We start from the raw sequence: 14241 nt of genomic DNA, 5'->3' as shown, positions 1-14241 counted from the left end.
ATACAAATGATATGTTAAATGAATTAAGGAATTAACAATTTAACACACATATATATATATATATATATATATATATATATATATATATATATATATATATATATATATATATATATATATATATATATATATATATATATAATTCTAAAGAATTAAACTGAGTATACCTTGAATATGTAAATAACATGATATGTTGTACAAAATTTTATTATAATGTGATTCATGTATCCAATTCTAATAAAAGTTCTTTTCAATTTTCAATCATAATTTTTTAATTTATTATTTTAAATCAATTTCTATGAATTTAATCTTTTAAGTTGACTTTGATAAATAATTAAGATTAGAGTTTTGTAATATAGAAAATTTAAGAGAAACAAAACTCTTAAAAATATTTATCCTCAATATAAAAAAAACATATTTAAAAACTTTCACCTTATGAAAACATAATTCCTCTCCTGCAAAAACAAAAAGTTGTCTAAAAAAGTGTCTACATTATAAAACAATTTTACCTACAAACGGAATAATTTTTAATGACCATTTTGTAGGTGAGTGATTAATTGCGGTAGTTCAAAAGTTAATGTTAAAAAAATGTATTAATATTGATGTAACTTATTTGGAGCTAAACTAGGAATAAAAGGTTGATATTTCATAAAAGTTGGAAACATCAATTATTTGAAGCTTTAAGACTGAGATGTGCGAGGAAAAAAGTTATTAAATTTATTTACTAAATTTTTAGGATAACTTCACTTCAGAAGGTATAAGTCTCACCTTTCCAGTTAAATTTTATTTTTATTTATTACTTTCAATTCATGTCAAACAAATCGATGTTCTTGATTTTCAATAAAATATTAATTGTTATGTTAAACATGCTTTTAATTCTAATAGATTATCGGATTTTTATTAAGTAGTTTCTAATTAATCATTTGAAATTTTGTGTTCCTAATAACTATTTATTTATTTTATTTTTCCCTAAAGGATACCAAACACTTCATTTCACTGTTTAAAACACAATCTAAATCACTTTTTTTGGAAAAACACAAAAATGAAATATTTTAGGGACAAAAGGATTAAACAATATTATAAAAGGGACAAAATAGAAATCCAATAATTTATCAAAAATTTAAATCTTAATTATTTTATTTCTAATTTACCCCTAATAAATTAGGTCGATATTTTTATTTGTAACCAGAGCTAACTACATGAATGTGAGACAATAGACTGGTTCATTTAATCGGAATCCGTGGAAGACAAAGATCTAATATTTACGGATCCTTTTAATTTTATTTAATTTTTGCCCAATATATGTAATCCATAAACTAAACGGACTTGTTCTTTTTGTTAAATTACTACGTATTTAAAATTTATAATAGTGAAGATATATTACAAGAGTTTCATTTGAAATTAGACAATGAACTTAAAAAACATATGGACTTCAAATTTTTTAAAAATTTAATTTATTGAGATTTTTGTTTTCACAGACTGACCCTTTTGAACCACAGGTTACTTGGGGGTGGACCCTTTTTAATGAATCGATGTTAATGGGCCTTGGGCTATGTTAGGGCTATGGCCATAGAGTAACGGGCCTTTTTTCTTGCACTTCCCTTTTCTCTTCCTGCACCCACATAAATCCCATAATCACCAAATTATCTCATTAAAATTATAATAAAATTGTAAAAGTTACTCCTGCAACTATTCTTTTAAATATATTATGGATTAGATAATCTGAAAAATATTTTCAAATTGAAAACGCATTTTGTAATATGTAATTCGTAATACATTCAAAAATTAAATTCTAAAACGTATAATCTGAAATACATTTTTAAATTAGGAAATACTTTTCAGATTATATATTTTAAAATACATTTAAAATAATTATATTTTAAAATATAATTTCTGGAAATTATTTCAGATCTAGAGATTCGTTCGGAATTACAAAATCGAAATGTATTTAAAAAGAATTATATTTTAAAATATATATTTCAATTATCTAAAAATATCTTATAAATTATATAATCGGAAGTGTATTTAAGAAAAAAATGTATTCTGGAAATGTGTTCCGAAAGTATCTTGTTTTCCTCTCATATGGTTGATGAAAAAAGTCTTGGAAATTATATTTGATGGCGGTGTTGATGCAGCATGCAGGAGAACAGACCTCCATTGAGTTTGCATTTTTAGACATGTGGTATAAGTACTGTTAATATTTGTGCCAGTTAAAATTCCACATGTATTCATTCTTCTTCCTCTCTAAATCCTTCATGTCCCACTGTAATCTCAGGCCTTGCCCAAAAATCCTTCATGTTTTATTTTTCTCTTCCTGTGAATATAAATTTTCCATTTTACTCTTTCTGTAAGAACAATTGTATTCAATAACAACCTAAATGAGTTAAATAATTGTGTATGTCAAAATTTGTTATTTCTTTCTTTGCCAAACACTTTTTATATCATACCTTTTTTTACACACCTTAGTTGTTTGAGTAAAAGTAACTATTATTTAAAGAATATTCTATTTAAGGAGTGACTGAATTCCAAATAATACTCTAAATTGTTTAGTCAAGAAAGATTGCATTTCAAATAATTCTCAGTTATTAATTTGAAGTGGTTGAATTTCAAATAATCTTTAAATTGTTTTAGCTAAGAGTGATTAAGATCCAAAATACTCATCATCTAACTTGTAACTTTATTTTACATGGTGAAAATTGATTAATTGATCAAGAACAAGAAGCATTATGTAAACTTGAAGTGTAAATCCTTTTGTCCTTATTGCATTTAATCGCTTTATACTAACAATAAAAGAATTTTTATGAACTAATTATCAAAAACACTAGAAATTAATTTTGTTAAGAAACATTAGCCGTACATTTTACATCTTTGTAGGGACTTGTTACAAAATTGGCAAGGGAATCAAATTGTACAAGTAATAAAGTAAACAAGTCCACATATCATTTTCCACATAGACTTTCATTGTTCAAAAAACTATGTTTATTCACTAATTAAGGCTAAGAACTTTAAAACAATGGAAATTCTTGATATGTATGAAATAAATCTAAAACTAAGAAAGTAATAAAATTTATGAAATTACTATATGGTAAAGACTTCACTATGGTTATATTTCATGCATCAAATCAATGTGAAAAACACTAAACAATATACTTTTAAATTTTACTCTAGCATTCACACCAGTATTTAACAAGTCTCAATGTCTTAAAGTCTAAACTTATTAATAAGAACCCTAATGTCTTGACTTTTCTTGTTAAAGTTTTTGCATTAAGCATTAAATATGGATGTTAAGAATGAACAATGTTGAACTCTATGTCTAGATGCTCAATCAATTAGTTGTTCTATTTTAGTCTGAGTTTCAACATCGTGTCCAATAATCAAACGCCCATAAATATGCAAGCAATCAATTCATGTAGTTGAGATTGAGAATAGAACACAAGAGTAATAGAAAATAAATATATTGAATAATAGAAATCACTAAGATTGAAGATACATTAAGTTTAACCTCGTGAATAAAGGAGTTAGATACTCTTAGACATTTGAATACCAGAAAAGAATAATGAGCAATGTCTTTAGCTTCTAGAATGAGTCTTTGTCATACCTCTCTTAGAGTTAGTTCCCTATACTCTAAGGGTATGTTTTTCTAACTCTATCAAGCCTCCTATTTATAGGATCTTGACAAGTTTGTTCGAATTGGACTAAGCTTGAAATTTGTATTTGATTTTATTAATTGAAGTAATCAAATCGATTGGCCGTTGATTTTGTTGAGATATTCTTTAATTTTTAGTGATTTCCATTTATTTGATTTTTATAATTGAAGTAACTCAATCTATTGATAATTGATTTTGTTGAGATATTATTCAATTTTAAGTGATTTCTATTTATCTGCATAATATTTTTATAAATAAGAAACAAATATTTCTATTTAACAATTTATTAAATAAAAATCTTAATTATTTAAAAAGTAATGATAAAAATTCTAATAAAAAATGAAAATAAACAAAATAAAAACAAGGATGATGTTAATTATCAAAACTATCACCACATCTTTTACACCACCGTCAACCACTGTTTTGTAAAGTGAAACCTATGATGCAGGGACATGACTCAGAAATGGTGTGTCCTCATTTTTTACATTGTTGAACATCGATATACATACTACGTCTATTAGTGAAGTGTTCAATTCAAAATATTTTATTTGTCTGACATAATTTTGAGATGCTCCATAATGTTAATAAGAATAAATACAATGTTTTTCTAAAAGCCATATATATAAACTTCATTAATACAGGAGGTTAAAACCCTCTAAAAAATCTCTATAATATAAATATGATATTAGGGATTATCAAACTGATACCAGGAGTCATAAAAGATGTCTGCAAATTAATTTGCTGGAGGGTAAAAATCTCCATTGAAAATAAATTATACAGTTTTTTTTAATGTATGATTATAAAAATATACAACAAATCTTATATCATCATTACTTTTCACTTTTTTGGATATTTGATATATGGATTAGATTTATTTTTTTATTAGGTGACTATATCTTTAGATTATTATATTTGACCAACTTTATTTATAAATGATTTTTAATATATAAATATTATTTGCTAAACTAATAATTCATAATGATTTAGTATATAGGGGTATTCTGGCATCCTACTTTTTGAACTGCACATGTTGAAGTGTCCTTGTCTCTATCGTGTCTAGTGTCCGTGTGATGCTACAAAGAATGAAACACAGCCATAACATTCAGTTTTGAGAATTACTTAGTGATATAATTGAAATGGTTAGATAATGAAGCTAATTATCTTAATCAAAATAAGCTAATTGTGCTAATTAAGATTCATAGCCAAGGTCTGATTACAAAGAGATACAGTTTCCACGTAAATAAGCAATTCAATTTCAGTTAGTAGTACTATATACCACACACTGCAAAACTGAGAATGCAGGATACATAATTGTGGTTAAACCACCGAATTTGCAGAAATTTTGGTTCACAGGGTAACATCAACTGGTGTTCATAGTTATTCAAAATCACCCAACCCATCATCAGTGGTAAAGTTATCCCTTCCTATATTAATAAAAAAGAATCCCTAATAAGTTAATTACGAAGAAAAAAGTAATTGAAAGAGAGAAAAAGAATCCCAAACAGGATTAATCATTTGCTGTTTTTCTAATAATTTATTGCTAATGAAAATTTTCCAGTAACAAGATACACCAAATCATTACTCTAGTCTCTAGAGTAGCAGTAAGGCATGCAGACACGTTGAATTACAAATCAAATATTCCAAAAGTTATTTCATGAATAGGTATTTTATCTGGCGCTTGAAGGTGGATAACTTTCGCTTTCTTCTAATAAATTCCTTCTTTAGTAAATTTAAGTACCCTTTTTGAGTTAATTGAGGATTATCTCAGTTTAGAATTTAAGAACAAAGTTCTCTGGTATATAAGTAAAAGAACCAGTTTTAATTCTGTGTTTTTGTTTATTCTTATACTAAAAAAAAACTATACTGTATTGACATCCAACTATGTTAACTTTGATTTAGATCCCATGTCCTTGACGAACAATTTGAATGTAAAAATACAGCATTGTTGAAGCTGGATTGACAGTGATATGGCATTTGCACTTATTCTTCAGGTTTAAGATGACATCATTGCTCTTATTGAAAACAAGAATTTTGGTATCTCAAGTAATAAGACATTCTGTCTTTTCCATCACGCTGTATAGAGATAAGTCACTAGTTTAGTTTTGCTACTAAAATTCTGTACTTACACGTGCTGAGCTGCAGAAAAAGCTCGAAATGAGAATTATAAATCCGATAGTGAAAGGAATAGAACGGAGTTACCTTTTCAATCTCGAAGGATATAATTCAAACAAATATTTAAATGGAACAAACACCAATTGGAAAGAAGAAAGAAACTAAAACTTTGAATTTCATATGGGCAAAACCTGCAGTATTGGCAGAAATTGTTAAGTGGGAATTTCTTATCATGGTCATTTAAAAAGGTATTTGACATGACTAAAGTTCTGTGAATCATGTTGAAAGTATACTTTATTTGAACATGTTCATACGCGTTAAATGCTGATTAGTACATTTGGTAGGCACTATCCAATAAAATATTCACCCCATTAGAGAGAACTTATTATAGTAACACAGGCATGACAGATTATTAATTAGATAACTATAAGGTACAAACATGCCATACGAAATGCAGAACCTCATATTTAAGATCCAAAGAGGCAGAAGAGTACACGGTTTTGGTGTAAATCTAATGTAGAAAAGGTTGGCAACAATATGCTCCAATGATCATTGGAAGTTATTTGCTGTATTTTTTTTACAACTTGGTTTATCAATCAGTGGAACAAGCCATGTATATTTTTTTAATGCTTTTCAACCCCTTTTTCTGTTGCATCAATGTGCCATTCTGAATTAAATGAATCAGTATGCCACATATTGAGGGAAATTAAAAGGACTACTAGGCATTCTTCTTTATTGACTTTTTGTCAAAAAGCAGTGCTTCAAGTTCTCCTCACTTTCTTCAATATGCTTTTTCTGCTAACATTTTCTTCCCTTGCCTTTTTCCTTTTTGTGACACGATTCCGTTTTAGTGACATCTGAATTCATGGTCACTGGGGTAATATATCTCAGTGCAGGCCAAAATACATTTGACTTGACTAATTTCATAAATTTAAAAGTAAAAGTAAGCTTTGACTTTGTTACTAACTGATAAATAGTGATGAGATATGAATGGGAAAGAACCTTAATATTGTACTTGAGTATAACACAATTGGCCTAATAAGGGGAAACAGATGTTTTACATGAACACAAAAACGGTGGTGAATGGTTGACTTGAAGTGGTAATGATCAATCCTTTGGTAAAGAAGATGACAAGGTGATAAAAAACCAATTAGCATGAACTAATATGTTGATACAGTGGGTGCCTAACACATTCAATGCAAAAAACTATTATGGTTCATCCACTATATGTTATACTCAAATCAATTTAATATACAGATTCAGGAAAAAGCTGTAGTGGGAAGCTGACTCCAAGTCCATTGAAGTTGACAATGGATTATAAAGAGGGATAAGAGCATGAAGCAATGATTCTGAAATTGCTTTTCTATTAAGTCACCTTTATAAGTGGCCATGCATCCTAGTCTAAGTGTTTCTGCTATATTCTTTTTATTATAATTATATTTCAGATGACCAAAAGAGAGGTAAAAATGGCTTAACAACTTCATTGGTCAAACCTTATAATAATAAAGAGTGTTATGCACTTTAGGCCAATAGAAGAAAACTGGTAGGGCCAATTGCATTGAACTATCAGCAAGTGTGTATGAAGCATTTTCTCCATATGCCTGATCAGCTTTGCCATAGTTTATCATACTTGAACAATGAATGACTAAAGGGCAAAGATAAAGAAACCTTTCCATCTTCATTTTCCCTTCTTTCTGACACAAACTCACTTTCTGCTTCAAAACTAGTTAAATTCATTATTCATTACTGAATTTGGTAATTTAGTGCATATGTCAAATATCACTTCATGGTCCAACTTTAAACTGAAATTATTTAGATATCTGTTTTCATTTTTAACCTCTTAAACTGAAATACTTTTAACTTCACACGAATAGTAAATTTGGCAGTGCCTTTTGCTAGTTTTATAAAAAGTTTTTATGATTTTTTTATATTAAAAAGAGTGTAAAAGGAAAAAGAGAGTAAAAAATGGGATTTTCTACATTGAGAGAGAAAATTTGAAAATTTTGTACTAGATATCATTAACCTAAAAAAATTAAAATTAATTTTATAACGCAGTCAATTAAAAAATAACCTTGATTGTATTTTATGAAAACAAGAGAGAATAAATTAATATTTTTTAAAAATTATTTAATTTTTTAAATTAAATATACTTAAATAATTAATCGCAAATGAAGCTCAAAAAACTTTCCCTTATACAAATTATAAAAGGTAAAAGTGTATTACAAAATTATTTAGTGTCTTTTGTTTAACATTATTTGATTACATGTATATTGAGAACTTTATTATTAGACATTTTCGTACTTGCATCTTTTTTTTTTAATTATAATGTTGTGAATAAATACGAGCATTGAATCATCACAAGTGACACAAACCGTCAAATATGACATTCAATCAATCTTTCAAATTGAAACATGTGATTTGGTTAATTAAACAATTATGCATCCATGTATAAATTTTGAGGAGATATATGTATCGCATGTTGTGGATTGAAAGAATACATTTAAAGCAATTGTAAGCAACTTTATCCATAATAATTGCTGAAGTAACTTTTTTTTTCGCATGGGTGATGTTAATCATCTCATTGTCCCAAACGAGGGTGGTAGGAATGATAGATATGTTAGGGAAGTAAAAGAAAAATGAAGAAAATGTAAGTGTCATTTTCATTGGAGAGTGAGGAAAATTGGAAAGGAAAAATGGCTAATATAGTAAAGGTGTGATTGTGGCTGTGTGGAAGGAGGAAAAGGGGGTATAGATATAAGAAATTGATGGGAAAGTTTTGATTTGGCGATGGCTAAAAATTAATGATGATGCTTACTTGCAATGATCTGTCTGTGTAGTTTTGGTTGTAAATTGAAATCTGGCATTGATATATGGAGGAAAAGGAATGAAGAATTGCTTTCCTTGAGAAAAGGAAAAGGGCAAAAAGGAAAAGATAAGAAAAGCCAAAAGTAACAAAGAGGGAAGAAGATATAGCCAGTCTCATTTTTTTCGCATTTAAGGGTCCCATCCCAACTCATCTTATTCGGAAACTGTGGCTTCTATTACATTCAACCTCAAAATATCTTTGTGTTTTCTTCTCATAACACTTATTCATTAATAATATCCACCACAATTCTGTAATCACTATTTATAAAATTCTCCAGAAGAAAATATTATTCTATTTTTTCTGTTCAAAAATTGTGTAAATCTCAATTTCCGCATGGATCATTGGGGGAGAGAGAATGTTTTAGGCTTTTGTCATTATTCATCTTAAATAATTTGTGCCAAAATTTTAGTTTTAATACTTTTCTATCCTCTGTTTACGAGGACAATGTGTAATCCATTATCACAGAATGGATAATAGTTTTTTTAATAATTAATTACACCTAACATATAATTGTCATCATCACAAAATATAAATTTGTATTACCAGAAAAATATGTGACGAAAATCAAATAGATATTTTCAATGGACAGACGCAAATAATAAATACAAATATTTATTACTTATTTATTATTAAGGTATGTACGTTTAATTTGCAAATTTGCTATTTTAATAATTATTAGTAAATTTTAGATAAACAAAATTTCTTATTGTCGAAATCTTTCCTGTAACACAGTAACAGCAAGTGAAAGAAGTATCCTTCTTTTTTCAACTTTACAACATATTTGTATTATCCAAACAAAGTAATATAATATATATATAAGGTTGAAAAATTGAGAGAAACTATTGTAGTGGTCCATATTTTGTGCTAGTTGTTAAGATCCTTGGTGTAGAAAAAGTAGAGCTAGCTGGCATATTTTAGATGCAAGTTTATCCTGACGACTCCAAAGGAGGGTTTAAGTGAAAAGATCTTCATTCTCATTCCATTATACCTTCACACTTCATCACCATGCAACTCTGGGAATAACCAATGCTGTCTTCACTAACTTTAATCTTTTTTAGCTTTCTAACAACACACCTGCCATATCACTCTCGTTACATTATCCACTACCTTCGCACATTGCCCTCTTCTGTTTCTATACATTTTATTTTTACCTCTTTTCAAAAAGCAGATGCTTCATAATAATAATACCTCTACTCACATATATAGCAAAGCATCCACAACTTTCCCACAAACAACCAAACATCAAAAACAGAAGCAGTCTCATTTTCCATTTTCATATGAAAGATCAAAATACACTAGCTCTGAATTTTTATACATGGTAAAGACCTTTTTCCATCTCTAGCAAGTATTTTCACATATATTTATATATATGTACATCAACTCAAACTCACCAAACTAAGTACATAAAAAGGGAAAAAAAATATATAGTGTTACTGACATGAAAGAGAGAAATTAGTTGCGACTTCCCAGCTCCGCCAACTAAACCCTCCTGGTAGATTAGTTCCTCCTACCGATGCTGACCAAATCAGAGACTACCAACCTTCGCTTCATGTCCAAACTCCCATTGCTGAAAGATGGTCACCGTCTCCTACCAAGGTTGCTCTTCTTCTGTTTTTATTGTAACTGCTGACTGAATCAAGAGTTCTCGTGAAAGTTAAGGGATCTTGACAAGGCTGCAGGGTTGGCCCTCAACACAGGAGAGGTTTCAATGACACGGTCTTTTTTCTCTTCTTTCTTTGATTGGAACCCCTTGAACATGCCACCCCCACTCACACACTCGTTCTTGATCCCTAAAGTTGCCCATATTGAACTCTTGGCTGCCTCACTGGGGTCATCGATTCTCAAAGTTTTGGGCACCAAAACAGACCCGTTTCTCTGCCTCGAGGGTTCCTCGCGGACGTGCTCTTGCTTCGCCAAGTCATCGTCCCTGGAGTGTTTCCCGAGAGTGGGAGAATTTGGACCAGAACCCGGAGACCTTGGAGCTGGGGCAGCATGGTGTGTGGGAAACCATGGAATGTTCCAAAATGCATGAGGGTAAAATGACATGGGAAACCCTGGAGGGCACATAGCAGGTGCTGAGGGAACCCCGGAGTTCCAAGGATAAGCCCAAGGAACGGTGGAGATGCACGGAACATGGTGATGATGATGATGTAGGAAACTGTTGTTGTTAGGCACCAATGATTCTTGTGACGTGCTTTTCCCACTTTCTTCATTGGAAACGGTGATGGATGATGCACTCGAGCAGTCATCATCTTTGTTTCTCTGATCCTCCATGGAGTGAAACCCGTTTCTCGTTTTCTTCTCCGCGAGGTTCAGGACTGATGCCATGGAATCACAAATTGGAGGGTCTATACCAAAGCTGAGGACTCTCCCATTGGGCTTCAAAAGATGAGTCGCGTTTGGGGAATCGATTCTTGCAGCTTGAAGTGCTTCAGAGATTGTGATATGGCGATAGTGAGAGGCTGAGTTTTTGTTCTTTCTCCTCCCTGCACCCACCGGCACGTTTCGCATGGTGCCCCCGGCGGTCCAGTACCTTTGGCACGCTTTGCAGAAGTAACGTGGCTGGTTCACATTGTAGTTGTTGTAGTAACAGAATTTGGTGTCCATGCTATTGCAGCGAGGACATGGAAGAATTTTGTCTGGTTTTTTCAGCGTTTTATTGTTGTTGTCTAGTGAGTTGTCGGTTTCAGTAGCAGAAACTGTTGTGGTTGGATCGGTTTGATCGTTTTCTGACTTGTTGGATTTTGACTTTGCAGATTCTTCGTCTATGGAAGGTGTGTTTGGATTCTGAAGACCCTCTGCGGTGTTATTAGAGTCTGCAGCATTTAGAGGAAGATCAGCTTCTTTCGTTTTCTCACTAACTTCTTCTGCAGGATCCTAAAAATTTGCCAGTGTTTTTCTTAATTAATGAAATGCATACTTTGGGATAACGAGTAACAACAAGCAAACACAAGCTGATTCACAGAGTTAGGAGGTCAAAATTTTGTTTTTGTCATGTTCGTACCGTTTTACTAAGATGTACTCACTCGCAAATGACATAAATAACTCCAACCACAAGATCAAGAAGGTAGGAGAAAAGTAAAAACATTCTGTTGCTCCATTTTTAAAACAAAAAATGTATCTGTGTTTGGTGTATAGGGTAGGTTTTCTTCACTGATGAAGAAAAGCATGTAATTCGAACAGGACCAATGAATTTACCCATTGAAAGTTGTTCTATTTCGCGATGTAAACATATGTTTTCTAGAACACGACAGGTACGAAGATGATGAAAGCAACAATCCTTTTATAAATTCTGGAATTGAAGAAGCTACCTTAGTAGATTATTACGAGTGAAAAACGTTATATCTCAGCTAAGAAAAGTCTAAAAGTGAAAATTGGTGCTTTGAACTCAGATGGTAGATTATTAGCAGAAATATTTGACTTGCAGTATGAGTGGACTAAAAGTTAACCGTGTTCACAAAAAAACTGCTCCACCAGTCAGTTTACTCAACAAGAAAAACAATTTGACCTAAAATTAAATGCCCAGGTTACTCGGGCATATTGAATCAGTTCTAAAATGAAAAAAAAAACTCAGAAAATTACAGATAAAAAAACAAAACTCACTTCCCCTTCTAAATAAGGGAAGGATGCACAAAACATGAAATTAGCTCGGTTTTGCAACTGAATACAAAAATTCTATGTATTTTACAATCGACTCTGCTTCGAGCACTCTGTTTCTGAAGTCCAGATCCCATACACAAAAACCGAAAAATAAGCAACCCCAGACAAAATATAATAATCCTAAATTTCAAAATCCAAAACAAAATTATGAACTAATATTTTAAAAAAATAAAAATAAAAATAAAAAACGCACACAAAACCGTTTTACATTCGAAAACCAATACAGAAAAACTTGATGCAGAAAAGAATTACTGGGGAAGAATTTGAAAAGAGGGAAACTTTGGCACCCGAACTGAAAAAGGAACCGACCCATGAATTGTTAGAACCTAGGTGCTGTTAATCACGTTACCTTGTCTTTGTTGTCATCATCTTCAGCCTCTGAGTCAGCAACGTCGTCATCTACTTCTTCTTCTCCTTCTTCTTCTGCGTCTCTGACATAATCCACCGGCGGCGGTGGCGAGGGGGTGTGAGCGGCGGCAATGGTCGGAGCGTCGGGTTCTCCGGAAAAGGCAATCTTCTGGCCGAAGAGCCTAATTGCAGGGTCCTTATTTTCGAGCATTTTCTGAGAATTGAAACGGCAACGACACAAAGGAAAACGCGCGAGGTGGTCTGTGTTAGGTTTACGTGTGTTATGATTGAAGCAGGGTGGTTGGTTACTTCTACTGCTGCAGGTGTTGTGTCTGTTACAGTGTGTTCGGTTTTTTTGAGGTTTGGGTTTTGATGAAAGTTGGCAATGGAAGCAGGACGAGGTGGATTTTGATCCGTTTAAACGAGTGCAGGGTGCCACGTCACAGAGGGGTTTTGATTCATGGCCACAAGTTTTTGTGGCTTGGAATAGATTTTCTTTTCAAGTGTTTGATTCTCTGAGTTGCACTCTCTTTCTGTGCACCCCACTCGCCGCCACGTCAGCGTCTTCATCGAGGGTACCGCAGTTTTAGCCTTCGTGAAACATTTTTATTGGTTGCTTTGTTCATAATATTGTCCAACCAAAACTACGCTACATGGACTTCTTCCCTCTCTCTGTCAAAAATTTAATAAATAAATTGAACATGATTGTATTATTGCTTTTAATAAATTATTATTTCAGTCCCATTTTATTCTTTTACTTTTAGCTTTTTTTAATTTTGAAATACATCTTTCCTTCAGAAAAATAATTTGAAAACAAAAAATGGTTTTAGTTAGCATTTGGAGAACAAAAACTACACATTTTAAAATTGAAGAGAAAAAAAGCGGACGATTAAATCAAAATTTAAATGTTTTAGAATAATAAAAGAATATATACTATTAACTTTTTTAAAAGAAAGGTGTATTTTTACTTTAGAGTGTATTGAAAAATGGTTTATTGTAGAATTTAATATTTTTTGTTCAACATTGGCAACGTTGGAGCTAAAATCTAAAATTTCATGCTAATTCCGTAGACTTTATCCCTAATAGAGAGTTGGTGTAGAAGGCTTTTTATCTTTTCCGTATATAAATCGCTAATGATAATTAATAAAATATATTTAAAATGTTTTTCAATTGATTGATAAGGATAAAATTTTATATTGACAGTGTGAGTATGTAAAAAGTAAATTATTTATCTCAATAATGCATGTTAACATTTAATATATGTTTTTACCAAAACTGTTGAGATGAAAAGAATTCTTTTTACTTAAAAAGTGATAATAAAAAAGTCGTAACACTGTAGTTAAAAATTTATTCATGAAAAATGCAAACAGATACAAATTTTAGAAGTGTGAAAAGAAAGAAAGAAAAAGTGATTACATGCTATCTCTTTTTAATTCTCAATAATCTCTTTTGAGACTTTTTAGCTTCTTTCATAATATTTAATTAAGAGAAAAAAAAAATAGTGTCATATTATGGTATTGTATATGCTGATTCTATACCAGGAGTTAAATTAATAGGGTTGGCAGTTAGGAGAGAACCCAAAACCCCAAAAAAGTGTTAAAACCAATA

At 31.0% G+C, this 14241-nt stretch overlaps 1 protein-coding gene and 1 long non-coding RNA gene across 2 annotated transcripts; one reads left to right on the top strand and one right to left on the bottom strand.

Annotated features, from left to right (window-relative positions):
* Positions 1-9867: 9867 nt before the first annotated feature.
* LOC124844172 (cyclic dof factor 1-like) lies at positions 9868-13043 on the bottom strand. The gene is made up of 2 exons (XM_047321056.2): positions 12635-13043; positions 9868-11502 (listed from the first exon to the last, which is right to left on the bottom strand). The coding sequence occupies exons 1-2, from the start codon at positions 12842-12844 to the stop codon at positions 10261-10263; spliced, it is 1452 nt and encodes a 483-aa protein (XP_047177012.2). The 5' UTR covers positions 12845-13043; the 3' UTR covers positions 9868-10260.
* Positions 11039-11855, top strand: LOC148203427 (uncharacterized). The gene is made up of 2 exons (XR_015784129.1): positions 11039-11178; positions 11382-11855. It is a non-coding gene; the product is annotated as an uncharacterized LOC148203427 (long non-coding RNA).
* Positions 13044-14241: the final 1198 nt, after the last annotated feature.

The sequence above is a fragment of the Vigna umbellata genome, chromosome 2, assembly GCF_029865625.1.
Source record: "Vigna umbellata cultivar VRB3 chromosome 2, Vumbellata_1.0, whole genome shotgun sequence".
NCBI classification, from domain to species: domain Eukaryota; kingdom Viridiplantae; phylum Streptophyta; class Magnoliopsida; order Fabales; family Fabaceae; genus Vigna; species Vigna umbellata.
The sequence above is the reverse complement of the archived record's forward strand: the minus strand, read 5'-3'. Positions and strand labels throughout refer to the sequence as shown.